At 41.4% G+C, this 26,537-nt stretch overlaps 1 protein-coding gene across 5 annotated transcripts in view; it reads right to left on the bottom strand.

The window, feature by feature from the left end:
• The window catches only part of ARID1A (AT-rich interaction domain 1A), a 123,050-nt gene that overhangs the window by 56,543 nt on the left and 39,970 nt on the right, over positions 1-26,537 (bottom strand). For all 5 annotated transcript variants that reach the window (XM_083454690.1, XM_083454691.1, XM_083454688.1 and 2 more), the window contains one exon: positions 1,120-1,332. In XM_083454690.1, coding sequence (XP_083310816.1) covers positions 1,120-1,320 — 201 coding nt within the window. In that variant the 5' untranslated portion in view covers positions 1,321-1,332. The remainder of the gene's footprint in view (positions 1-1,119; positions 1,333-26,537) is intronic.

Below are 26,537 nucleotides of genomic sequence, written 5' to 3'. Positions count from 1 at the left end.
CTAGTTGAGATTCCTGCATCGCCCCAGGGGTTTGGCTAGATGACCCTCAGGGTCCCTTCCAACTCTACAATTCTCTGGTGCAGGCTTGTGCAGAGTTTAAGGTACAAGTTGGATGCAAGGGGTGCATAGGACTGCAGCCCATCTTATGCATCATCAGCTCGGGAATGTCCCACTAATCATGATGAGACTAGATTGCTGCTGTGCAGTCCTGTATTTTAAATAAATGTTTTCCTTTTTAGATAATACAGAGCATGGTGAAATCACAATAAATAAAACCTCCCCTTCAGTAGTTCCAAGCACTACTACAGGTTCCATATAATATCTGTACTGCATTGTTTACTGTGACAGCACCTGCACTTTGGAACTCCCCGCATATTGCAGTAAAGCACGTGCCTTTGCTAGACTCTTTTTGGGCACCTGCTAAAAGCATTCTTCTTTAGGCAAGCATACCTAGATGCTTAGGAAGTTGAAGTAATTTTAATCTTAATATTTTAGCTTTTGTGTTTTCTAAAGTAGGATTGTTAATGTTTCTTGATTTTACTGCTGTGTTTTTTGTTTTGTTTTTTGGTAAACCACTTTGCAAGGTTTTTAAAATACATTTTATTAAATAAATAAACAATAAATATAAATAAAATAACACAAGCCTGAACACAATCCATCCTATAGATTTACGTATTTGTCCACAGTTACCTGTTATCGGAGGCCCAGAATCCACATTCCTTTGTAAGAAAATATGAAATAATGTAAAACCATTTTTGGAGGCAAAAAATAAAAAATGGGGGGGGGGGGGGTTTGACAAGAAATTTCCCACACCGGGTACCACCTGACCTTCCTACGCCTCTGGGTGGAGATCCAAACAAAGTGCAAAGATGCAGCCAGAAAATCTAATGCTACCCAGAAGGTTTAGGATTCTGTAAAGAACCTCTTTGCTGCTGCAGCTGGTTAAAGTATATCAACAATAAATAGCACACACTTTTTTGCTTATCTTGTGGCAACACTTCAACACACAAGAACTTCAGGCATTCTTGCCCATTACACTGGCATTTGGCCACTACACACAAACAGTAATTCTATGCATTTCAGATTTTTAACATCAATCCGCAATTCACTTCTCCTTACCTGCTGTGCATAAGAGACGGTGCCCATTGCAGTTTGTGTCCTGCTTAGAGTTCCCATTGGGTATCTCTGGGGAGCCTGAGGCCCATACGGCTGTCCTGGATATCCGTGGCCCTGCTGTTGCCCTGACTGAGGTCCCTGCTGTTGTGAGTATGGGTTGTTTCCTCCATAAGGCTGAGGTCTCATCTTCCCCATCTGATCCATTGGGCTGGATGGCTAGGAAAGAAAATTGTAAGATTTGTTTTAAATAGCAATTTGATATTTTGTAACTATATAAATGTTACAGTCTTACTCATGAAAGGCAGACTCATCAGTAAAAAACAACAACATATACACAAGGCAAAAGTCAAATACATTTCACTTAAAGTTGGCAACATAAAAAATTATCCATGAAGAAAATGAAAATTCTCAGTCAACTAAGGCATAGGCATCATATTGTAGGTCACTACACAGTCCAAGGAAACTTGACCCCTCTAGAGTAAGTCACCTATTCCAAAATTGTATAGATGTTATTAGCATTAAAGACCAGTAGACAAGTGCCTGCAAGTTAAACAAACAGCTTTTAGGAGAACAGATTAACACTCATTACTTTCCTCACATTTGAGTTCAAATATAGTTAATATGATGCCAAGTAGTTTGACAAAAAACAAAGCTTCAATTTCCAAAGCACCCAAATGCCATATTTATATAAGTGTCATTGATATTCTTTTCTTGAGGCAGACATGCGTCTACTTTCTGAGCGTTAACCATGTTTATCTTGACTAAAAAAAAGTGGGACCACCTCTGCCAACACTCTCTTGTTTTTGTTCTGCCTGAAAATGCAGTATGTAATATTGAAATCCATATACACCAGCAAGTTCTGGTTTGTAAGGGCCAAGGGTCTGAAAGACCCCCAAATAGCAAAAGGTTTGGGTTTGCAATCACGATAATAAAACATGGTGCCCCCTCCACAAATCTTTCATTACAGCCCACCGTTTTGTACCAGTTACCCTACTCTCAAAAATTCCACTTAAACTTTGAATTGGGTATTTATCAGTGAATGTTGATGTGAGGAACAGCTGCCAGAGTTGAATACAGGGAATGATATTATACAAGAGACAGAAGCTGTTACTGGCAGGAAAAAAAGTGATACTGGCTCATTTGCAAGAATACATCAGGATAAATAAGGAAATACCAAACCCTGACTGAAAAGCGCTGGAGATTCTCTTCTGGACTGACACAGGGGAAATCCTTTCAAAAGGAAACCACAGGAATAGATTATCATGATTGCACTTCAAAAGCTGAAGGTCCTTCCACAGACATACATAACAGAGAAAGCGCTACTCCTTGATCATTGAAACCCCAACCCCCTGCTTGCAACTCACCTACATTCAAAGAAATGAGAAGCAATCTCAAAATTGCCAATTCCATAGCACTTTTCCCAAAACCCACATCTGTACAAAGTGAGAAGCCTGATCACCACACAGATATTTACAGTTACTCTCCTTGCACTTTTATTTTGAATAGACAATTAGCAATACAACAGACTTCAATAGCTACTGGCCTAATTGGTCTCAATTCAGAATTCTCACCTCCAAACAGCCAGAGTATCAAATACAATAGCTTTCCTACAAGGGTATTACTAAAGCAGTACTGTAGAGAATGTAATTAACCTATGAAATGCCACTTTGCTCTCAGGTACAAGAGGGTCTAAATACTTTAGAAGCAGAATTAACACCTTTCCTCAATAATGCACTCGTAAAACATGTAAATGGAGCAGGAGCAGTGTACTGCAAATTTCTTAGTCCAACTTTATGACAATTAAACATACATGAGGTAACTGGAAATCTGATTTAAAACCACATAGCATATTCATTCCCCATCTGCAGTGACCTGCTCATACACAAATACCACTATGCATAGGACTGAAATCTTTTGATACATGTGTTAGCAGTGACAGGCAAAGAACTTAAAGATTTTGTTCTTTGGCCCTCTTTGATTCCAATTCCCACCTCTCTCACCTTCTACCTAGACCAGGGGTCCTCAAACTTTTTAAACAGGGCGCCAGTTCACTGTCCCTCAGACACTGTTGGGGGCTAGACTAAAGAGGTGCCAGAAACATGCTCTTTTTCATGTATTTTTTTTTTAAAAAAAAACCAACCTTGTTTCAAAATAATAGCCAGGATAGACACACAACAGGCACTATCAGTAATAATATAAGTTACCTATACCTCACCTTTATACTTCATTTCTTCTGGGTTATTTTTGACCACTATTTACATGGAGATTCCCTTGTACAATAAACTGTTGCCTTCTCTTCTTGCTAATTCTATCTGCATTTGTTGCCTGTGTTTTTGGTGCTTCCCTAACTTTTAAGGCTGCCAAGGCCGCCACATGAGACCCGTATGCGCAACAGGCCGGCGAGGCACTGCTCCGCGACCATGGAGCCGGCCTGAGGGGAAGGGAGGAGAGTAAGGGTTGGCATGGAAGGGGTTCTTTCACCGCCGTCCCACCTTCCGGTGGCTTAAAGGGGCAGCATGCCATTATCAAGCAGCCAGAGCCGGTGGTAGCAACCATGTTACCAGGGCTTTGTTACACACAAACACTTTTACCTCAGGGCTCTTCCTGCCTGGCCACTTCCGAGCCTCGGGTCTTGCGGGCGGGCCAGGTTCAGGACCCTGGTGGGCCGGATCTGGCCTCATACCGTAGTTTGAGGGCCCCTGGCCTAGACCCAAGGATAGTCAGTTGCTTCCTGGCTAAATGAAATACGTTTCAGCCACAGAACTAACAATACTGTCAACTTTTCAGGGATCAGAAAACAATTGTTTCCTGGATAAAGAAAGCTTGCTATGACAGTGCCATAAATCTGGTTTCTGATAGCAAAAGAAAGCAAGGAGGCCCTTTTGTTCAAGGTTATTATAAAATTTCATGTCCTCGCTGTTTACGATTTCCCCCATCATGTATCTATATGCCTGAAATTCAGGGTAATTTACTTTTGTGCATTTGATGAATCGAAGAATTTCAGAGTTCAAAGGGATCCCAAGGGCCATGTAGTCCAACCCACTGAATCATTGACGGATGTTTTCCAACCTCATTTAAAAACCTCTGATAGAGAGTCCACACCTTCCAGGATAGTCCATTTCATGGTCAAACAGCTCTTACTGTGAGAAAGTTCTTCCTAATGTTTAGTCAGAATCTCCTTTGTTGCATTTGAATCAACTGCTTCAGGTTCTACTCTCGGAAATCCACAAAATCTTATGCCATAATAAATTTGTTGAGTCTTTTAAGGTGTACAAGACCCTTCTCTGTTCTTGCTACAAGAGCGTAACACAGCTATCCCTCTGGAAATTGTTACAAGGTTATCATAGTTAATTGTAGAAATGAAGGCAAAAAGCAAAGGACTTTTTAAAAAGACTGTATATGTGTTGAGCAGAAGTAGAAATCAGATTCCTTGGATTATGGAGAAAATGAAAACCCCACCTTAGGTCTGGAATTCATTCCTGACCAGATTTGTCATCTGATTTATTATAATAATAATAAAAAAGTCTTGCTGGCTCTTTAACGGAGAGAAGCCCTAATTGATTCCCACAGTAATTAACCTGCATTTTACCTCAGAGTGTGCTAGTTAAGGAAGTCAGCACAGCTATTTATAACTCATCTCAAATTGAGGGCAGACTGCCTAAAATCTAACACATCCCAGCTGTACTCCTGTTTGAACTGGGGCCAAGGGAATTTTTTAAAGCAATCTTGGCACTGAATGAATGACACCAACACTATGAGAGCACGAGTGGTTGTGTTGTGGTGACGTAGCAGCGGAGGTGGAATGAGAAGGGGGGCAGTGTACTGTAATCCCTCTCCAGAGTGCTCTTAGTTCATAGGCCCCAACCCTCCGTCCCTGTACAGTAAAGCCAGGAACCACCCACTGAGAGCTAAACACAGGAAATGTGTTTTCCTCAAATGTCTTGAAGTGAGAAGCACATGGCTAATCTGCATAAAAGCAAAGCCACACCACCCCCGCCAGGAAGGTTAGCGCTGGCTCGTAATCTCTGACCAGGAGGCTGGCTGCTGGAGAGAACTTGGACCTGTGCCTGATAACCCAGAAAGAGTGGAGAGAACAGATGGGTAAGGACCCCAGCAGCAACAGCAACGGGTCATGTGACTCTCCACATGGCCTTGAAAGCACAAACTATTGTTTGGCCAACGGGGCTGCTGTACAAAAGACAGCAAAAATGCTTCCTATGCAGTTCAAGGAGAAGCAGCAGCTGCTCCAGTGGCGGCTTCTATTGGACCCTGCCACACTCAAGCTAGCTAGCAGAGAGGACAGAGACCACTGAACCCCTGGGACTTGGAAGCCACCAAACAGACGAAAGCTCTCACCAACAAAACACATATTTAATGCAGCTGGGCAAATGCACAGATGCAGCCTCCATCAGCTCCCCACAGCTGAACGCAGATGGGATCACGGGCTAAAGAAAGAAATTAGTTTTCTGTTCCATGTTAGGGTGGCGGGGGGGTTGTCTTCCCTGTGCTGTAAACACCACACTATTTCAAGTCAACAAAGGCACTCTCCTGAGATGCGGAGAACTGACCAGGCAAAGTTTTAGGCACACATTGCTGAGTTTAAATATGAAAATAGCTTTAATCAGGGGAGTTAGTTGTTTCAGCAAAGGGCTACTAGCTCTTTGTTTTTAGGAGCAATTTCATAGTTTCAGCATTAGCTGAAATGTTGGTGGCATTCAGATGTGCAGTGGTACCTCCGTTTTCGAACGTAATCAGTTCCAGAAGACCATTTGGCTTCTGAAACATTTGAAAATTGAGGAGCAAAGGACCGTCTGCAATTTCCATTGAGGAAATCGGAAACATGCAGCAGAAGCCATTCGACTTCCAAGGTGCATTCAAAAATGGAAGCACTTACCTCTCGGTTTTCGGCACAGAAAACCAAAACATTTGGCTTCTGAGACGCTCAAAACCGAGGTACCTCTGTAACACTTTTAGAATATGCTACAGCAAGCCTTAGGCCTGCATGCTCCCCCTTCCCTGCTTTTTTCTTCAGCATGGCCATATCAGAAGCTACTACCACTTTACCTAATGGGGCCTCCCGCTGCCGCACGATTTCTGTTCTCATCCTGAAGCAAAGTTCTGAACCCGAGGCACTATTTCTGGGTTAACAGAGTCTGTAACCTGAAGCATCTGTAACCCGAGGTATCAGTGTATTTTCCTTTCAGATTAACCATTGTTTAGTGTTACAACCCTAATCACGAGTTTATGAAGCTTCTTTGTTTCAACAAGTAGTTAAGATTAACCACAGTTTGTCCAAATTTGATCATCTTGACAAATTAAGATTAATCTAAAAACAGAAGTGAAAGCTTCCAAACTTCTCTTCTGGTCACACTGGGGGGGGGGGGGGTGCAGGAGAAAGCACAAACCTAAGTCTCATGCTGGCTCACCCGTCTAAACACTAGTCTATGGTATATCACTATATCCGAGTGAGTTCATGAAGAGTCATGCTTCTAGGAAAGCACATGTATTTTTGCTTGGCTCTAAAACTTGCCGTTCTCTCACTTAGCTGCAACAAATATAGTACTGAGTAGCAAGGGGCTATATCAGCTTAGGTAAAGGTAAAGGCACCCCTGACCATTAGATTCAGTCGTGGCCGACTCTGGGGTTGTGGCGCGCATCTCACTTTATTGGCCAAGGGAGCCGGCGTAAAGATTCTGGGTCATGTGGCCAGCATGACTAAGCCGCTTCTGGCAAACCAGTTTACCTTCCCACCAGAGCGGTACCTATTTATCTATTTGCACTTTGACGTGCTTTCAAACTGCTAGGTTGGGAGGAGCAGGGTCCGAGCAACGGGAGCTCATCCTGTCACGGGGATTCAAACTGCCGACCTTCTGATCGGCAAGTCCTAGGCTCTGTGGTTTAACCCACAGCACCTTAACCCTTGCTAAAGACACTACTTGCTGAAGGTATCTCTAGTTAAATCAAGTTGTTCCCCAACAATTCTTTATATTGCTCTGTGAGATCAGGAACTGCTTATTTGCAATTTCCCAAAGAGGACCACATACATGGAGGAATAACCAATGTTAGAAACTGGGATAGAAAAGCTGGGAGCCAAAACAGAATGTTTAGTTGCCCGGGGGGGGGGGGGGAGGGTAGGCAACACTTTTTATTTATTATTTTTATAAGCATGAATTAATATACAGTTCACCTAAGTGACACATCTTATTTTGGTGTTTACAATAAAATATTGGTACCATACTTCAGTTTTCAAAACACTTTCTTTATTGTTAACTCCTTAACACATAGTCTATCCTTAAGATATATGTTGATGCTTCCCATCACATACATTTCAATAATCCTTGAGTGTCAGCCAGGCACAGAAAATGGCACCCAGACTTTCTGAGGTGCTCGCAAATGGTGAGTCTTTAGGCACAAAATGAGCCTGGGGCTATGCTAATTTCGAACCCTGGGAAGAACACATCAAATTCCAATGAAGAGACAATACATCCTTTAAAAAATATTTTCCCATAGCAGAATCCTCAAGCGGAAGATCCCTCCAGAGTCTGGCAGACCCAAGTCAGATGTTGGGTCAAGGTAACCTCTTAAGATCCATGGCTGAGGTTTCAAACCATGTCTAACACTTAAGATCCATGGCTGAGGTTTCAAACCATGTCTAACACACTCCTCCTTCAATCCACTTCTAGCCACTCTGAAGACTGGAGAAGGGACCCACATAATAATATTTTTTGGGGGGGAGGCATGGCTTTGTTTTTTGCAGTCTTCAGATGAGGACTAGACCATATGGAAAATGAACAAGATTTCACCTGGATTTATACTCAGGGTGTGATGACAGTACGGGGGGAAGGGGGCCACTGGAGGAATCTACAGTACATGCAATTTATCCAAGAAAGTAACTTAATTAAAATGTTATAGAAGATGTCATTAGTGTCTTGTGCAGCCTACACTGCAGCTTTTTAAAATTGTCGTTAGTACAGAATCAGGAAATTGTAGTTATTCCAGATTAATATGCCCAAAATACAAAGGTATGGGTTTGGGGTACTCCTTTTATTTGATGCTCTTTTTGGAATGATTAATTGCCTCCATTTTCAAAAGGCCAAAAAAGACACTTGAAATAACCCACGGGAATCAAAACAGCAGCAAAAAAAGTGGGAAAACACCACATTATGCTTTTTGAATTTTATTGTGCTGACAATATGCACAATTCATTTTCAGATTTCTGAACTTGTAAAAAAAAAAGTGCCTAGACATTCCCTTGCAGAGCCAATAACCTGTAGCCAATTGGTTCCTGTGGTAATTGGAAGCCCTAACACTTTAGACCCACCCAAATCCCATCTTCAGGTTAATCTCACAACTATAAGTATTTTCAAGTTGTCGTGTTTATCACAAAGCCTTAAGTTGTGTCCCCCCAGCACCGCCTTTATGGGAAAGACTGACCACAGCTCGCAAGTATTAATTGGCAATATTGCTAGTATTGCACTGCAGTGGCAGACTTTGGGCTTTCAAATTTCAGCAGCGCCCTGTGCAACGCCAAATTCTGGCACCCCCACACCTCTCACCTTCTGTTCTAAGGCATTGTTGTGGGGGGGGGGGCCTGTAGCAGCCTTTTGGCTCAGTGCAGATGAACCAGTCATGCTCCCCTATATCTGCCTATGTGCACTGCACCTATAAGAACATAGGAAGGATCTGTTGGGTCAAGCCAGCGGCCCATCAAGTCCAGTATTCTGTTCTCAGAGGGGCCAATCAGTTACGGTAAATATGGGAAGCTCACAAGCAGGACTTGAGCACAACAGCACTCTCCCTTCCTGTGGCTTCCAGCAACTGGTATTCAAAGCATACAACCTCCAAAATTGGAAGTAGCTACAAGCAACTCTTGCCAAGGTGGGCACTTGTAAAAAGGTATAACTTCCAAGCCATGCTACCAGTACCACTTGTCTATAGCAGTGCTTGTAGGACAAATAAGCAAGACTAGGCATAATTAACTGAGTGTAAGCTTATTGGGGGAGACCTCACCTTTGTTACTGTGAAAAGCACCACACACATTAACTAGGCATATAAGACTTGGCCATGCTCAGTAGGCATTCCCTTCAAACAAACTGAGCCAAGCCATGCCAGGCACAGTTCTATTTATTGTATGCTGGGATACAGCTTCACACAACTATGAAATGCGCATGGGATTTCTCCAGATAGTAGCACTGGAAAGTAGACAATGATTCTGCAATATTTCTCAATCAGGGATGGATCTGCCTATTTCCATCCCATGTCACTTTCACAGTTGATCACCACTAATTCCACTTTGTTCTGTTTCTATATTATTTTTAAAAATAATAATAATAACCCACGTTTATATGTGTTTTGATTGTATTTGTACTTCAAAATATGCATTGGACAGAGAATGGTGTCACAATATCTGAAGTTGTGTAAAATTCAGTGGGCAGCTAGGTAAATCTACACATTGATCCAGCATCTCTACTGTCAGAAGCAGCACGAGTTCTTTGAAGGATTAATAGAAGTGACAGTATAATATCTAAAGATTGGGTGACAGGAAGAAAAGAACAAGAACCAAATATACTTCAGATACAGTATAGGTTAGAAATATGAAGAGGTTATAAATATTAGGGCTATTTTCACACCAAACCCCAATTTTAAAGGTCTTAATTAAGTTTTATTTGAAAATGCATTTCTCCTCCCTCATATACAAGAGAATGCCTCTTCTAAGATTGTGCATATCGCCTGTGGTTAAGTACCTGCATTAGAAAACTCAGTTTAAAAGAAATTTACTAATTAAACAGAGGTAGCCTTTAAAAAAAATGATTTTTTTTTCATCTAACCAGTTAACTGATTAAAATAAACTGAAATGAATTAAGTAATAATGAATTAACATCAGCTAAATCACTCTGGTATCTGACACATTTTTCCTTTACTAATGTTGTACATTTCAAGAGGACTAAAGACACAGAATTATGATTGCCGCTAGTGATAAAAGGAGATACTGGATGTGAATAGCCTCTCTTACAGGAACTAGTATCAGAAGCATCACACCAATGTGTCTTGATTGTGCTAATGGCTCCCCTCCCCACCCCCCCACTTGTAGTATGAGGCTTTCCCATAAACTGCAGTAGCTGTAATTGCTGCTTTCATGCCTGAATAACACAAACTACCAACATTGTTGTTAATGTGTACACACACACACACACACACACACACACTCTGTAAGGAATGAAAGTTAACAGAAAACCATTTCTGAGCTATAGCCTATCCAACCAGAGGTTTGTTGATAATATACGTAGAGTCCTTTTGCAAGTCCTTCCTGTCTAATGAATAAGTCTGGGATAGCTGTCTAGACACACAATAAAAGATGATTAACAGAAAAGGCATTTCACATGGCTATAACTGAACTTCAACCAGATTTCAAGACCATAATGAAATACAGAAGTATGGTAGTTCAACCAGTCTACTTTGCAGCCCAAGCAGCATAACAATTCACTTAAGTTATATGAAGCCCCTCCTGTTCCAAGTTGATCCACCTCAACATCTAGTTGTGTTATGTTTCCTATCAGGCGATATCCAACAATAGCCATACACAGAGCAGATCCAATAAAATCAATGGCTCTACACGTGAGTATGACTGGGTTAGAAACATACAGCTAATCCCAAAGAAGCCACCACATTTTTTAAAAGAGGAGAAAAATCACAGTGAAGCAGTGGAGACCCAAAAGTGCTAAGAGCTAAGATGAGTAATGTGGCTGTGGATCCACTGGAGGCACTCAGCAACCTGGGAGTAGAACATCAAAGATAGGACCGTACACTATTAGCATGGTTACTGGAGTAAATAGGCCATCAGTACAGTGGGGTAGGGGACAAGGAATATAAGGCCTTTAGTGGAGTCTAAAAAATCAGTTGGCAGAAGTGACAGTTTACACATGGCTTTTAAGAAATCTGAAGTTCCCAAAAGGAACAAGAAGTGCCCTACTGGGTCAGGTCAGTAGCCATATAGTCAAGCATCCTGTTCTCACAGTGGTCAAGCAGATGCCTATGGGAAGCCTGAAAGCAGGACATGAGTGCAAAAACCCTCTTGGTAGGAAAGAAAAAGGTGGAGGGTCAACTGTGACAGTCACAGCAACAGTCAGGAAAAAATCCAAACCAGAAAGGTCACACAAGCAATACTTAAGAGAGGATGAGATTAAGAGTGGCAATAGATGAGGAAGTCATTCCAAAGGATGGAAATCAAGTTGGAGGGGAGGTAGCAAGAGGCTGCTCAGTCACAGACAATCACAATGCAAATTGCTGAAGCCACCAAGGAGCTGTGAAAACATTTAAGAGAAAGGCAGCATACCAAGCATCAAGGCCTGAAATAAAGAAAGAGAAGGGAGTCATGAGGCCAATACAACCAATGCAGAGAAGCAAAAGGGAAGTGGAGATCTACAAAAAGCAGCTTAATAGTTGAGAAACAATGAAGGGTAGACACCTGGGTGCACTTAGCCAATGCTCTCACCATGTTTGGGGGGCAGTATACTTATGAGAAAACTAAAAACAAAGAATGACAGCAACTTTTGCAGGGTGAGGAGAAAGGGGGGAATCTAGATAAGAGCAAAGTCTTGAAGAAATCATGGGTTGGGGGAGATAACTGCTTTTTGGGCAACTCAATTCCAGCAGCAGCAGCAGCAGCAGAAAAGAATCCAGATGGCAGCTAGGGAAGCAGGGTGGTTGACTGCTGTGGTGCTAAGAGACAAATTAGCAGAATACCAAAGGTAAGAATTGGGACACATATAGTGCAAGACTTTGAGAATGGAGAGGAATGCAATGCAGTGTCAGGGAAATGGGAGCCCTAAGGAATTAAATCCTCCTTCTGTAGCATGCAAGCTACCTCAAAAAGCTGCAAAATTGGGCGAGGGGCCAGCCTGCCTGGGAAGGCCACAAGGGACAAGAGCTAGAGTCTCCTTCCCACCTTCCAGCAAAAGCAAGTTCCCAACCTTTATATCAATGTTTTAGCAACAGTCATCTGAACTGAAGTTCCCCCTTGAACTTAGTTGATGCTGAGCCAACCCAGCTCCCTCAGCCTTGTCTTGCAGGGCATGTATTCCATACTATCAAAATCCTTTAGTTTTCATGCTACTGGTCCCCAGTGGAAACTCAAAATTGTCCCTGACGCCCAGACTGCCATCAAGGACAGACATCAGTCACATTAAGGCAGAGCGGAAACAGAGTACTACACACCCAGGCCAAAACTGTGTCAACTAGTGCTAACACCTTACACACTCAAAGCACCATCTCCTTGTAGATATAAGGCCCTACTCAAGGGTTCCCAAAGTCTGAATCTTGCCCTCCTTCCTTCACTCTTTTCATTCACATCCAAACAAAAGCAAGGCATAGGGGAAAAACAAAACAAAAAGCAACTAACTGCTATCATTAATGGACTTTGTATTTGTAAAACACTATTAAACAGCCTCACAGTCTTTACTAACTTTTTCATTAAAAGTTACTATCCATTGAGCTCCTTACTATTTACAGTTCAAGCTCAAATTAACTTTGTTCCATTCTGAGTAGACCCAGGTTAGTCATGCCTATTAATGTCAATGGGTCTACTCTGAGTAGGGATAGCACTGAATACAACCCAGTGGTTTTGTATCAGATAATCCAACTTGGGGTCAAATATATATCCAACACACCTGCAAGTGTAACAACTAGTGCCAACTCAGCTGATTTAACTCCAATATCCTATGAGCTTGGCATATGCTGCTTTTGTAAAATTTCACATTGAATAATTTTTCAGTGACATGAGGAGAGCCAGAATATTGCAGTGGTTACACTGTGAGACTAGCTCTTACAAAACCAGGGTTCAAATCCCAATTTCATCATGAATCTCACTGAATTGTCTTTGGCAGGTCACAGTCTCTTGGCCCAACAGGGTTATTGAATGGGTAAAAAGGAGAAAGGAGGAGAACCCTGTATGCTGTACTGAGCTCCTAGCAGGAAAGACAGGATGCAAGCAATGTAAACTACAGTATAAACAAAACCAAAAGCCTTCTCCATGTGTTTCAAAATGCCATATTATAGCAAAAGCTTCTATTTGTGGCAAGAAGCGCACACCAACCATCTACATATCAGTTCAGATGGATTATTGGACTGCTTATAAAAGCAAAGTTAGCAACACCAGGAGTTGTTCAGCAAGGAGAGGGATCCCTGGCTACAGATGAATAGATACTGAAATTCATATTACGCTAATGCCAGGGGGAAAGGAGGAACAGCCGATGCTGCAAACCTTCCAGTAGGATAAGAACAAGTATAGCAGGAAAACATAATACTAGGAGGCAGAGCCAATTTCAATTCTTATGATGATAGCAAATCCTGAAGCAGAGCTCTCTGGATGATTTTCAAACACCATGGGTCACATCTAGTAACAGTTTCACTAGATAGAAGAAAAGGACAACTTTGGGTTGAGGTCGTCACACCAGACATTCATCAAGGCCTAACTTTGTGGGCAACTTTCAGTACTTCTATTAAGTTTGCATACGTGCAGCATTTCATTGTTTCTTACAACAACCATGCAAGTTAGGCCATTATTCCAATACTCAGACAGCGGGAGTTGCTTGCCTAAGACTGCCCAGCAGGATCAGGGCCACATGAAGTACAGTAGTGGTCTCCAGTTTTCAATTCAAACGCTTGTAGCCAATATACATAGTTACACATTTGAAATGTAAAGAAATGTAATTGTTTACAATTCTGTTCTTCGCAGTTACTTTCTTTTGAGGCAGCAAGCAGAGCAAAAACATTTTGTTTTTATTTGCCAATCACATGCTTCAAAAAAGCCTCAGGGCAGCTTTATGTACGTGTGTGTGTGTGTGTAGCATTTTACATTGCACAATCAAAATTTCACTGTAAGAGTGTTTTGCATATTATTTTGGTATTGTGTTAAGGGATGTCATTGTTAGATACTTTTGAATGAAAAGTGGGGTACAAAATGTTAAACTGAAATGGAATTAATCTTATTACATCAATCAGTATTTTGAAATCAGGTTTTCACTCCTGTAGCCAGTGGCTACAAAGAAGAACAATCACAGCAAACCACCACAAACAACTAAAACCCCACCTTCTCCACTTTGTTAAGATAATGTATGTTCCACGTGATCAGTTAAGATGAAACTTTAAAGTGAAGTTTTTTTAAAAAATAAGTGAATACAGTGATACCTCTGGTTACGAACGGAATCCATTCCAGAGGTCTGATCGTAACCAGAAACCACTCATAACATGAGGCACCAGTAGTGAAAGTACGCCTCCCGCTGCACACGTGCCTCCTGTTGAGCATGTGCCTCTGGCGCGCGATTTCCGCTCACATCCCAGGGCAAAGTTCGCAACCCGGAGCGGCTACTTCCGAGTTACTTGAGCTCATAACCCGCAGCGTGTGCAACCAGAAGCATTCACAACCAGAGGTACCACTGTAGATGAAGTGCCCTTTTATGTGAGAGAGCAAATCAAACAAAATTTGAGGCCTATAGAAATAAATTAGCACCTCCTAGAACAATACAGTAGTACCTCTAGTTACGAACTTAATTCGTTCCGGAGGTTCGTTCTTAAACTGAAACTGTTCTTAACTAGGTGTGCTTTCACTAATGGGGCCTCTTGCTGCTGCTGCGCCGCTGGCACACGATTTCTGTTCTCATCCTGGAGCAAAGTTCTCAACTTGAGGTAACTCTTCCAGGTTAGTCGCGTTTGTAACCTGAAGCATTTGTAACCTGAGGTGTTTATAACTCGAGGTACCACTGTACTTTGTTCTAGGGCATGGACAGCCAACATGGTACCCCTCCAGACGTTGGACTAAAAGTCCTAGCAACACTGCCAATTGTCGGGGATGAGATTTGTAATACAACAACATCTGGATGGCACCAAGTTGGTTATCCCTGTTCTACAGGATGCGATGTCATTCCCATACTGTATCACTGCAAGATACAGCACAACCATGCACAGATATTAACTATGCTAGGGTATGGGGAAAGAATTTCTCACTACAGAATCAGGTGTCATTTCCCAAGCTTTTCCTGTAATAGCAAACAACAGCTAAGAACCACTACTGTTGAGCCAGTATGTTCCAGTCAAAGAACCGAAGACTTGGATTCTACTGCTGTTAACTCACCTAAGTGTTCTGGGACAAATCTCACTCTGATAAAATGAAAAAAGTGGACTACTATGAAGACAGAAGAGATAGAAACACTAAAGTACTCTGCACAGACAGATCCTTAACAAGGCACTGCAAGACCTGCAGACTACGTGACAAATCAGACATCACCCAGTACTACAAAGCTCGTAGAAATATTTCCCATATTGACTAATTCAGAGGCAAACACCTTTTAATAGTTAAGATTTCTTTTCTAGGAAAAGACAGGTCTTCTAGAGATTCCACAGTGAGGCCACTGTTAAGCTTGGTATTCCTGTTTAATTATTTACATCAAGTTAATAAATGCCAGTTATTTCTCTTATACCATCAAGTTAATAAATACCAGTTATTTAGTCCTACAGCCATCTGGCCTAAATTCACCAACCTTCATTCAGGAAGCACGACTTGCAACATGAAGTATGAACGAAGCCCATTGCATACAGTTGGACTTTCTCCATTATACAACTCAGATGCTGTTAGACCATCTTCAGCAACAACTTTGGGTGTATTTAGGCCCCAGACACCCCATGACAACCAACCAAATTCATACTTGTCGGGGGACATCTCATGATGTGTACTCCTAGCACCTCCTCTGTCCACCCAATGAAGCAGGCTCTTGTATACAAAGGCTCATGCTACAGTAAGTTAGCCTTTAACTGTGCCACTGTACTCAGTTTTACAAGTAAAAAAGAGTAGCTGAAATTAGGACTGAGATACTCTCAGCTAGAAGCAAAGTGTTCTGTATTAAGCTTTCTGCAGGCAACTGCAAGATGTATTCACCAAGCAATGCCTTCCACTCCTACCATGTCAGTGGAAAGGAAAATCTTTGCCTTGTTTGGTTAAATGTTATAAATATGGCACAGAACATCCCAAAATCATCCCCTCTATTTCCAGTGTTTGGTGGGGAGTGCCAACAACTGGGTGAAGTCACACTGAAGGTACATTTCAAACTGCCATCTTGATTCAAAATGGCGACCAAAGTCCAAATGCTGACGAAGACCAGTGTCCCTGCCTTCAGAACCCTCAAGCACAATTTGGCAACTATATTTAGGAAGCATCCAAAACTACAGAGAACAAACGGACAAACAAATCACTTTCCAAAATATACAGTAGATAAATATGTGGATGGAACTACAACCTGGCATAGCATCACAAGCACAGGAATCCAACCCCCATCTCCAAGGAAGGCAGAGCCTGTAATGTTCAAATTTTATTTTTATGTCCTTTTATCTGAGATAATTGCAAAGTTTAACCAATTTTGAATATTTTCAAAGTTCTACCTGACAACCACAAGTGTACTTCTCTTTTCATGGGGAAACACTGCCCTGCCAAATGAATTTTGCTTCTGGAAAGTTTGGAACATCCTATGAATAGTTGCCAGGAAATGGTCCTAACGAATTCAAAGGTACCTGCCTCCTAGTAACTGCAATCTTGGTCTTCAAATAAATGGCCATGCTCTGTGTAGCCAATCTGTTTTGCAACATGTACTAATGAACCTTGAAACAAATGGTGAATGAAAGTTAAGCACATTTATCATATAATATTAATATTGAATCTAACAGTGTTATAACTAAGAAATTCAACCTAGTAAAAGTGAACTTGAGAGGACAATATACTTTATATACTTTCACCATGTGGAAAGTATGAAGCATTTTATGTTTTTCCAAGCCAGTGTTCACTCCTTAGCAGTCATACAGACCATTTCTTTCATCTCTGTTAATTCCTTCCACTCCATGAACCTCCTAGGAAAGAATCAATATGAACTTATGGAGGTATTCTGTACAAATAAAAGACCCCACCCCTACCCCAATTCAGCAGGCAGTACCATGGCTGAACACCTCTGCTCACTCAAGAGAGAGCAAATAATTTGACAGTGACTGCTATTATGCTTGGTGAACATATTAATATCGAAGTTGTTGGACGACAGGACTTGTCACATATTTGGCAAGAAGCTCCTACAGCACTAACATATAACACACTTCGCTAGATCACTGGCAACTTCCTAAACTACTATCTAGGTTCTTCAAAGCACCAACTAACACCTTCATATCTGAATTTCAGACAACCAAGTAAACCCTGACAACAAATCCATAAATAAAAAGGTCCAACTGCTAAAACACCATCACTGGACTTGGATTAAATTCCAAACATATGTCTGTGTGCATCTTAAGTTCCCCAACAGGGAAATTTGTATACTGAATCACATGGTTATTGGAAAGGAATATATTGAAATCACACAGCTTGAATATGTTATCAAATATCTTCTAAAGAAACTAGACGTTTTCTTAAGATTACTGCACAATTTCACTCAGGAGCACTTGATTCCTCTAGAAGCAATGCTACAATTGTTACCAAAGTTGCCTCACTAAACTGCTGAGCAATGCCAAGACCTGCAAGTCCAGGTGCATAGAGAAATATGAATCCCTCCCCAACACATACCTAATTATATCACATGGGCAGATCACTATACCTTTTTGTAACAAGCAATACATTAATCCCAAGAGAAGCAGTTCTTCCTGTTCTAGCCTTGTTGGTGCTTATTCCACCCTCTGTGTGCCTCATAAGGCAAGTTTGGGCATTATTACTTTAAACACAGAGCATAAAGAAAGAAATGCACTAAGGAGGAATGACCTTGTAGTTCAGGCACAGGACTAGAAATCAAAGGCCTAGCTTCTGTCCCTAGTTGTTGGAACAGACACACCACCATTTTGGGAAAGCTAAAGCTTCTTTTTTTATAGAAGTAGCATGCAAGAAGAACATTAAAAACAGAAGCAAATAATGTCTAATACAGAATAAGCTTTCACTGGCAAAAAAAGCCACTAACCAAATGTTTCTATGTGAATTAAGTTTCACAACTGAATTAATAGATTTGTAACTTTGGAAGAGCTGCCCTATTCAGCACTATGAAAAGTACTGGAAAGAGAATGCTGAATCTAGGTCTGCTGGGGGAAAACGTTCTCTTCATTGCTGTCCAGCCCATCATGAGCACAACACAACAATTAAATAGTCACTTGATGATCCAAAATGAAGGGGGTAGTAAGAAAGATACAAAAACCCATACATTCATGTTTAAACAAATGAAAAGTCATAATATATAACTGGAAGGCTTAGTTTTTCCACAAAACTGTCCAATGTGTTTTCAGGTTATACAAGTGGACCTGCAATAAAATGTTGCAGTGCGGAGTACTCCTGTTCAGTATACCAGCCAGCAAGCCTTGTCTTTTTCTGGGATACTTCATTCTATTCCCACACTTTTCCATTGACCCTCCTCCACACCATAACAGTTAATCAGCATTTCTTGCCCATTGAGCATACTCAGTCCTCAATGGCCTATTCGTTACTGGGGCTTCACATCCCCCTTTTAGGGCCCTGATTCTATTGAGGTTTAATTGAACCTGCAGATAGCACACTCCCTCCTCGTGCAAGAATGTGTTGTTTTCACTGCACAGGGATCCACTCACCTCTAAATTTGGGAGATTAGGGGAATGGCACACACATACAATGCTTGTAACTGTTCTCAAGCTGTTCAAAATATGGATTTTATGATAGCAAAGCACCTAGATGTCTATGCCACCTCCCATTTTACTTTTACCTAATATGTATGTATAGCAACAGTTTCTATGACAAGGTGGTTAATAATTTTTCTCTCCTAATATTTAAAATCTTTTATTGCCGTTGTCGTTTTAGTTAAAATTTGTACCTATATGTTTATGGGGGGAGGAAGAATTTCAAAGAACATTTATCAACTACCTCTTTTTTTCTTCCTTAAGAGCAATATACAGGTAAACTTGGAATATAGTGTTCCATCCTGTTCTGGATGGGTTGCATTTCTCCTTAAGGAACAGCCTCACAACTTTAGTGTACTTACTGGTCTGATTTATATTTTAGATGTTCACACAGTATCAATGGCATAAAGTACCTTTCACAAGCTCTGATTAAAATGCCAATGTTGATCCCTCTTGTACAGGATCACATGCTTCCGGTCACAACTGCATTTGGGTCTGCCTTTGAAGGCAAATTTTAAACATCAGCAGATGCAAGATATAGCGTTGATTCCAATGCTAGTCCTACTCAAAGCAGACCCCTTGAAATTACCTGACACAACCAGCTTAGGTTCATTAATTTTGATAGGTCTACTCTTGAGAAGACCTTAGTTGGCTACACCCCATAGCAGCTAATTATTATTTGGAACTTGCCACAGGGAACACTGTGCTATTGTTAAAAAACAGCTCCACTGGCATCCACTATGTGTCTGGGCACTATGCAAAGCATGGGTCCTAACCTTTAAAGCCCTAAATGGCTTGGGCTCAGGGTACTCCTTGTTCCCACATAAATGTACCTGTGTGTTGGGTTCATCAGTGAAAGCATACAGGTGCTTCTGTTTTGGGAGGAGAGGGCCTTCTCTATTTATAGAACACTCACACCTCAGAGGGGTTTGACTACCATTAGAACAGCTCTTCTCTCTACAACTTTTCAATTAAGAGCAAGGATGTTGTACTGCCTCTCCATAAATTTTTGAAGCTACTTAAGTCTATTCCTACTTTTTCTATTTTATTGTGATTGTATGGGTTTTTGATTGTTCATGATGTTCTTTGAAAGCCACCTGGTGAATAGGGCTGGGTGATGTTGCATTTTTAACAATATGATGTATCACTAGCTAGGTTTCCGCAATGTTAAAAGAAGCTACATTGGCCCCTGGCCCCAGCTGAGCAAGCTCAGGGACCTGGGGCTCCTTTTTGAGGTTCCCTCTGTCTTCACCAGCATAGGAGGTGGGTGAGCTACCTCGCACACACCCCACTCCACGAAGATAGACCAAGTGGCAGTAGCCAATTGCACAGAGCCTGTCAGGCTCCATGTGTTTGACTGCCTTCACTTTTGCCCATGCCTGTTTCCTCGCTCCCCAGCTGGGCAGCTATGGAAGCAGGAGTGGGGTTAGGGCTCTCAGAGCTGGGGAGCAGGGGTTCATGCTCCCCAGCTGAGCAGCCACGATCCCACTCCTACTTGCGTATAATATTGATATATCACCCAGGCCTACTTGTGAATGTAATGTATCAATAGTAAGCCTGGGCACAGATACTTCAAATAAAAATAAAGCTGCTAACAAATACACTGCCCAAATCATTTTACAGGATTAAAAATAAACTGCCTTCTCTCCCTCCTCCCATTCTTAGCAGATTTCATTAAAGTACAACCAGTACACATGAGTTCACAACACAGATTGACCAAATATGAAATCTACGACCATATTTTGCCATGCAGGAAAATGGAGCCACATTGGTGAGTGGGTTGTATCAAATTACAAGAAAAAGTTCAAACACCTGCCATCATATAGAAAATTGATTTTTAGTCTATGGCTTGGGTCATATTTCAAGGGTCGTTCACTCAAACTGATCACCATCGTAAGATGGAGCTAGTTAACAATGAACACACATCCGTGAAATGCTTCTCTAAAGCCAGCATAAGCAATTTTAATGAAAGTGAAGCACCAAGAGAATAAGCTTGTCAGCAAAGATGGCCCAAACCAGCAGATGCTGAGGGTCTATAGTAGAGATCCTTGAGGTACTGCATCTATCAGAGCGAAAATGGAAAGATGGGAACATAGATCTGACCAAGAATGGCAATTAGGTATGCTTTCGCATGCTCCACCCTATTGACCTCAAATGCAACCCCCAAAGAGTTATATATTTCATTCCTTCAAAGTGAAATGAATTCCTAATTGCATGATGTCTCTCTGGCTGTAATACAATTGAGCTGGGGGATGAAGAAATTAGAAAGGTACTTTTCCAGCCTTTCAAACAAGTCAAAAAAGTTGCCAGCCTACATAAGTCATTTGTTGCCTTAAAAAAATATCCAATCACCTTCCAGGTTCACAACATGGTCACCCAGAAGTCCATTCTTACTTGGCATAGCAGGTGAGCAGCTATTTAGAAACCTGGTTGTTGTTGTTTCACAAATATAAATAAATCTTAAAATACTGAAGTTCACCTATTTAGAATGAAAGCGCACAATGCTATTGATCAAGTGCAGATGTAGTGTTGTTTCCTAACCATGGCTCAGAATGAAAGCATACCACAGACTCTTCTCCCTGTACCCTATTGCCATTAATTTATTCCTCCCATTGGTTACAATTTCTATCACTACAGCTTTAATGTATGTACCATGGTTAGGTCCAAAACAGGAAAGAGGGAAAGAATGGCTTCACATTGAAATTTTGTAGCACACTACTCATTTGCCAGCCATTACTTTAGCCAGTAAAGCAAGAAGAGCGCCGCAACCCCAGAGTCGTCCGCGACTGGACCTAACGGTCAGGGGTCCCTTTACCTTTACCTTTTAAAGAACACAGGAACATTGCAATCTTAACCTTTTTACCAGAACACTGACTGTCAACTCAAAAGTTCTTAAAGCTGGAGCCTCCTCTCTAGTTAGAATATGCCTAATTTCTAATTTGAATCCAAGAAGCTTTAAAAATTCAGGCAGTTTCCTCTTCATATTCTCATTTTAAAAGCTCCTGGTGCCAGAAAAATCCCTCCCTACAGGGCACAATTTGTGAATGAACTATTACAATATTACTACTCAACATTAAGCCAAAAAAAAAAAAAAAGACAGTTGAAATGACAGTGGAAAGAGACCAATTAGTTTAGAACATTGGCAGGAGATTCTGACCAGAAATGGTTCATAAAGCAACAGTCCCATTGGCTCCACAGTACATAACTCGATTAAGAACCTTGGCATAATATTATTACTATACAAGTTATTGTACAAATTAGCAAAGGGGGGTTTAGCCATCCCCAGCAGTAAACTCAGCATTTGAAGGGCAATACAACTGGACTTCACTGCATTTTACCCTCAAGACGCACAAGCTTTAATTCAGGGGTGGGCAACAATTCAATCTACAGACTTAGAAACCACCTTTCCAAAATAAGAGTGCCCGCCCTCATGCACAAGAACAAGATGATATGATTCAAGAACCAGAAACAAAAGCCAGATTAAAAGCCGTTCAGTTTAGAAACAAAAAAGCCCAAACTCTAGAAGACAATTCTCTGTGAACAATTTAGAATGTAGACACTGTGGCACTATGTCAAATCACAGTGTTACCAACCATACATAAAAAGCTTATACACCATCGTTTAGGCTTTCTGATGCACAGCAAACAAACCATGACTTAGATCTCCTACTCTACATTTGTTTTCCATCTGCTCAGTACTCTGCTTCTTAAGTTCCTAAATTGTCTCTCTTCCCCATGCTGGAGCATCTGAAGTAGAGCAACAGGCCTAAACGTGGCTCGTGAATTCAGACGTAACAAACCACAATTAATATGGACACTAGTTTGTAACTGCGGATTCAAACTGCGGATTATGATCTTGCAAGGTTGTGCATGTTCAGAGGTAATGCCACCAGCAAAGTACACATAGAACGACTTACTGTGAAAAATAAAAACCAAATATGTGAAAGAATAAACCCAACAGCATGAGCATATCATTAATACAGAAACAACTAAAAAAAGCCTCCTTAAACACTGCCTTATGCACTAGCTTAAAAGGAAGCAGTAAGGGGGCGTAACATACCACTCTCAGGCAGCCGTTTCTGCAATCTTTACAAAGTGTGGTTTAATGTTAAGTTTGAATGCAGACTGTGGGATCTAAACATAAACGGATTGACATTTTACACATCCATGAAAACTGTATACAGAATCATAGAATTGCAGTGTTGGAAGAGACCCTGAGGATCATCTAGTCCAATCCCCTGTAATGCAGGAATATGCAGCTGACCCATACAGGGATCAAACTTGCAACCTTGGCATCATCAGCACCATGCTCTAACCAACTGAGTTTTCTAGTCTCTGCTAATCTCCATGGTATGGTGATAAAGTTTATATTTGATACAACTTTCCAGGACTATAGTATTTTCATTTGCATCATTAGAAGACAAGACACGCTGCCCACACCTATATAAGAGCCAATTTCCCCCAGGAGGACACATGACCAAGTTATGGATGTGCAGTGCATTTTTCTTATTTCGAACTATGACCTTGCACTGAAGAGTTCTGCAGGTTCAACTAACTGGGATAATTTTCAAAGCAGTGTTGTTTTGTCAGCATCTTCCTTAGTAACTATCTCTTCTCAAGCCAGGAATGTCTACAGAGTTACAACACCCAACAATTTAATTCTGGCACCTGGGAACATCAAATGATTTTCCTGACCTGGTTGCTTACCTCCTCTAGCTTTTGTGAAAAAACATATGCAGAACCAAATATACAGATATATTCCTGAGGCAACTAGGCCACATTTTCCCAACATTTTGTTATTGTGTGGAATGGCTCACTGGTCCCATGTTACTTTATACAAAGTCTCACATAATCTAAGATATACAGTACTCAGTAGACAGCACAGCAGTTAGGACACAGCTTCTGATTCCAAGGTATCACAGCAACGCTTAGCACCAATTTAATTGAAAGCACTCTAGCCTGAACACCTACACTTGAATAGCAATAGTACAGACCAAAGATAGATGCCAGAATGTATCTTTTTGTAAGTATGCCATTATTTTAAAAACGGAGTTCAGGAAAAACTGCTTGGTGAGAACACAGCTTCACTGAAGTTTGCAAAGAGGTGATCACTTAAAGTTCCAAATTTCACTTTTGCTGCTATATAAAGGTCAAACAGTCAGTTTTGGAAGATCAATTTGCATTCCTTCATTTAGAAAACATTTAAGGGGTAGTAGGTATTGCAGTATGATGAACATTAGCCAGTCAACTGGTCCCAAAGTTCCTCACTTTCTCTAGATACACTACAGAGCCTATGCCAGTCACTCAGAATTCATCAGGAACTCTCTAGATTTCCACTCTATTATACTTCAAGCAGAAAATCTGTTCCCTTTACTCACTTTGATTTCCCATTCAGAAACATCATAACAGGCAGTATGTATCTATATCAACCTCAGCAGCAGGCACAAATACCACATATTTATTTCCATGAAAAGGGTATTCCTCAAGTACACATTTTGTGGAGGTTCTCTCATCTTGCTGTTTTCAGAGTCTATTTAATTTTAAATATATAATAACCTTCCACGTAATGCTGAACAGATAAACTGTGATACTGCTACAACAGTTGCACCCAAGGGACTAACAGCACATGCTTAGGTTCCCTTGAGTCCAAATGAATCTTACTCCCTATCAAGTGTTTTTAGGATTGCAGCCCAAGTCGGATGTAGCAATTATCAAATCAAATCACGCAACAGTGTTGCAGAAAACAAAAATTAGGCTGTATATACATCATACACTTAAAAGTACACAACATCCGCCAAGGAATCCTGGGAACTGTGGTTTACTCCTTGCAGAGCTACAATTCCCAGCACCCCTAACAAATAACTTTCCAGGCTTATTTGGGAGAAGCTGTGTGCTTTAAATGTATGGTATGTATACAGCCTTAATGTATTTCATTTCTGATCTTATTTTGCATTCTTCCCTCTATACCCAAGACTTGGAACAAAGATTCATGCAAGGTCCAAAAACCAACATTGAACCAAAACCTTACAAAACTTGCACACCTTCAAGAAATTTTTCAAGCTCACTTGTATGCTTCAAACTAACCTAGCCACCAAGATAGGGAAGAGAAGGAACTCATCCTTAACTCTATAGATTGTTTTTCTACTACCCATCCAATATCTGTCTAAGGCACTAGTCTTAAACTGGGAGGTCGCAGCCTAATCCCAAGTAGGTTGTAACAGTATTACCACTATAAAAATATAGTGTAAAGGATTAAGAAATGGGTCCCCAAATGCATGTTTGGGTATAAAGTGGGCCCACGGTCTGAAAATGTTTAAGATGCCTGGTTCAGTATGTACACCATTTCTTCCCTCTCTAATCCCCACTCAAAAGATGCCAACATGCATACTGATAGGAAGTTGGTTTAAAAAGAGAACCATTTTGACTTATAAATTTCAGCTTCTACTATCTACCCACTAATTCCAGATATTGACACATTAATAGCTTCACACCTAAATGCCTATCATTAAACCAGTGGTTTTCAACCAGCGTGCCATGGCACCCTGGGGTGCCTTGAATGATGGTCAAGGGGGCCGCTGGCAACACTGGCCTCTGTCCCTTTTTCCCTCCCTCCCTCCTCTAATGCCCTCTTGCGCCTCTGCCTGCCAAAGGCTTGCACAGCTGTTTGTTGCAGCAGCCCTGGCTACAAGCTTCCCAGGTGAATGGTGCCTCCGAGGCTGGCAAAGGGGTGTTTCTCAGGCCTCTGTGGGGCAGGGTGAGGAGGCACTTCTCTTTGGGGCAGGTGGGGCAGCTCAGACGAGGGGCGGCTGCCCAGAGGACTCCCAAAGAGAGGGGAAAGGATGCTGAAGGAACACTCAAGGGAGCATGTTTGAAAAAGGGTGAGAGCTCTGCCAGTTCTGCAAGCATGGGGTGACATAACTGGGCTCCTGATCCCCACAGGAGTGCTGCAGAAGGATGTAGTTCATCAAGGCAGCCATGGACTCAAAAAGGTTGAAAACCACCGCCTTAAACAATCAAGACTGGTTTTAACCATGAATAAGAAACAGGACTGCTACAGAGTAACCAGACCTTCTCTAATAAAATGTGGTCTGCAATGTAATGTATGAACAAGCCTTGTCTATATAATATAGAGGGCCTCTTCACATATTTCAATGTTTAGGATACATCCAAATGTGAATCCTTAAAAGTGCAAACTGTAACTGAAATTAATAGGCCTCACTCAAGAACTTCAGGCTGCTAAGACTGACTGCAGACTCCCTACTAAGTGTACCAGGCTTTGCTGGCCTGTAGCATGTGAATTAGCCCTACAAAACATCCTCAGAGGCTCAACCCAGCACACAAATAATCACTGTATCCTGTGTTGTGCAAAATGCCCAGAAACTTTTAAAAATACTACTTGAGTTGAATTAGTTCAATAGCCAGAATTTCTCTCATGGTCAGTATCTTTCATTTTTCTTTCCCTCCAGAGTCATGTTCTAGTACAGTGGACGCTGTGGACGCTCGGGTTGCAAATGTGATCCATACAGGAGGTACTTTCGCAACCCACAGCGTTCACAACCCGCACGTGCGCAAATGTGGCGCTGCGGGTTGCGATTCAGCGCTTCTACGAATGCGCCAAAACCTGAAAGTAACCCATTCTGGTACTTCCGGGTTCGGTGTGGTGTGCAACCCGAAAACGTGCAACCTGAAGAGTCTGTAACCCAAGGTATGACTGTATTGCAAGCTCCTTGGGATGGAGACCATTCTTCTATACCAGCTACTCTATAA

Source organism: Podarcis tiliguerta, assembly GCF_965153285.1.
Source record: "Podarcis tiliguerta genome assembly, chromosome: 8".
NCBI classification, from domain to species: Eukaryota; Metazoa; Chordata; class Lepidosauria; order Squamata; family Lacertidae; genus Podarcis; species Podarcis tiliguerta.
Note: the sequence above shows the minus strand (reverse complement) of the source record. Positions and strands in the feature narration are given on the sequence as shown.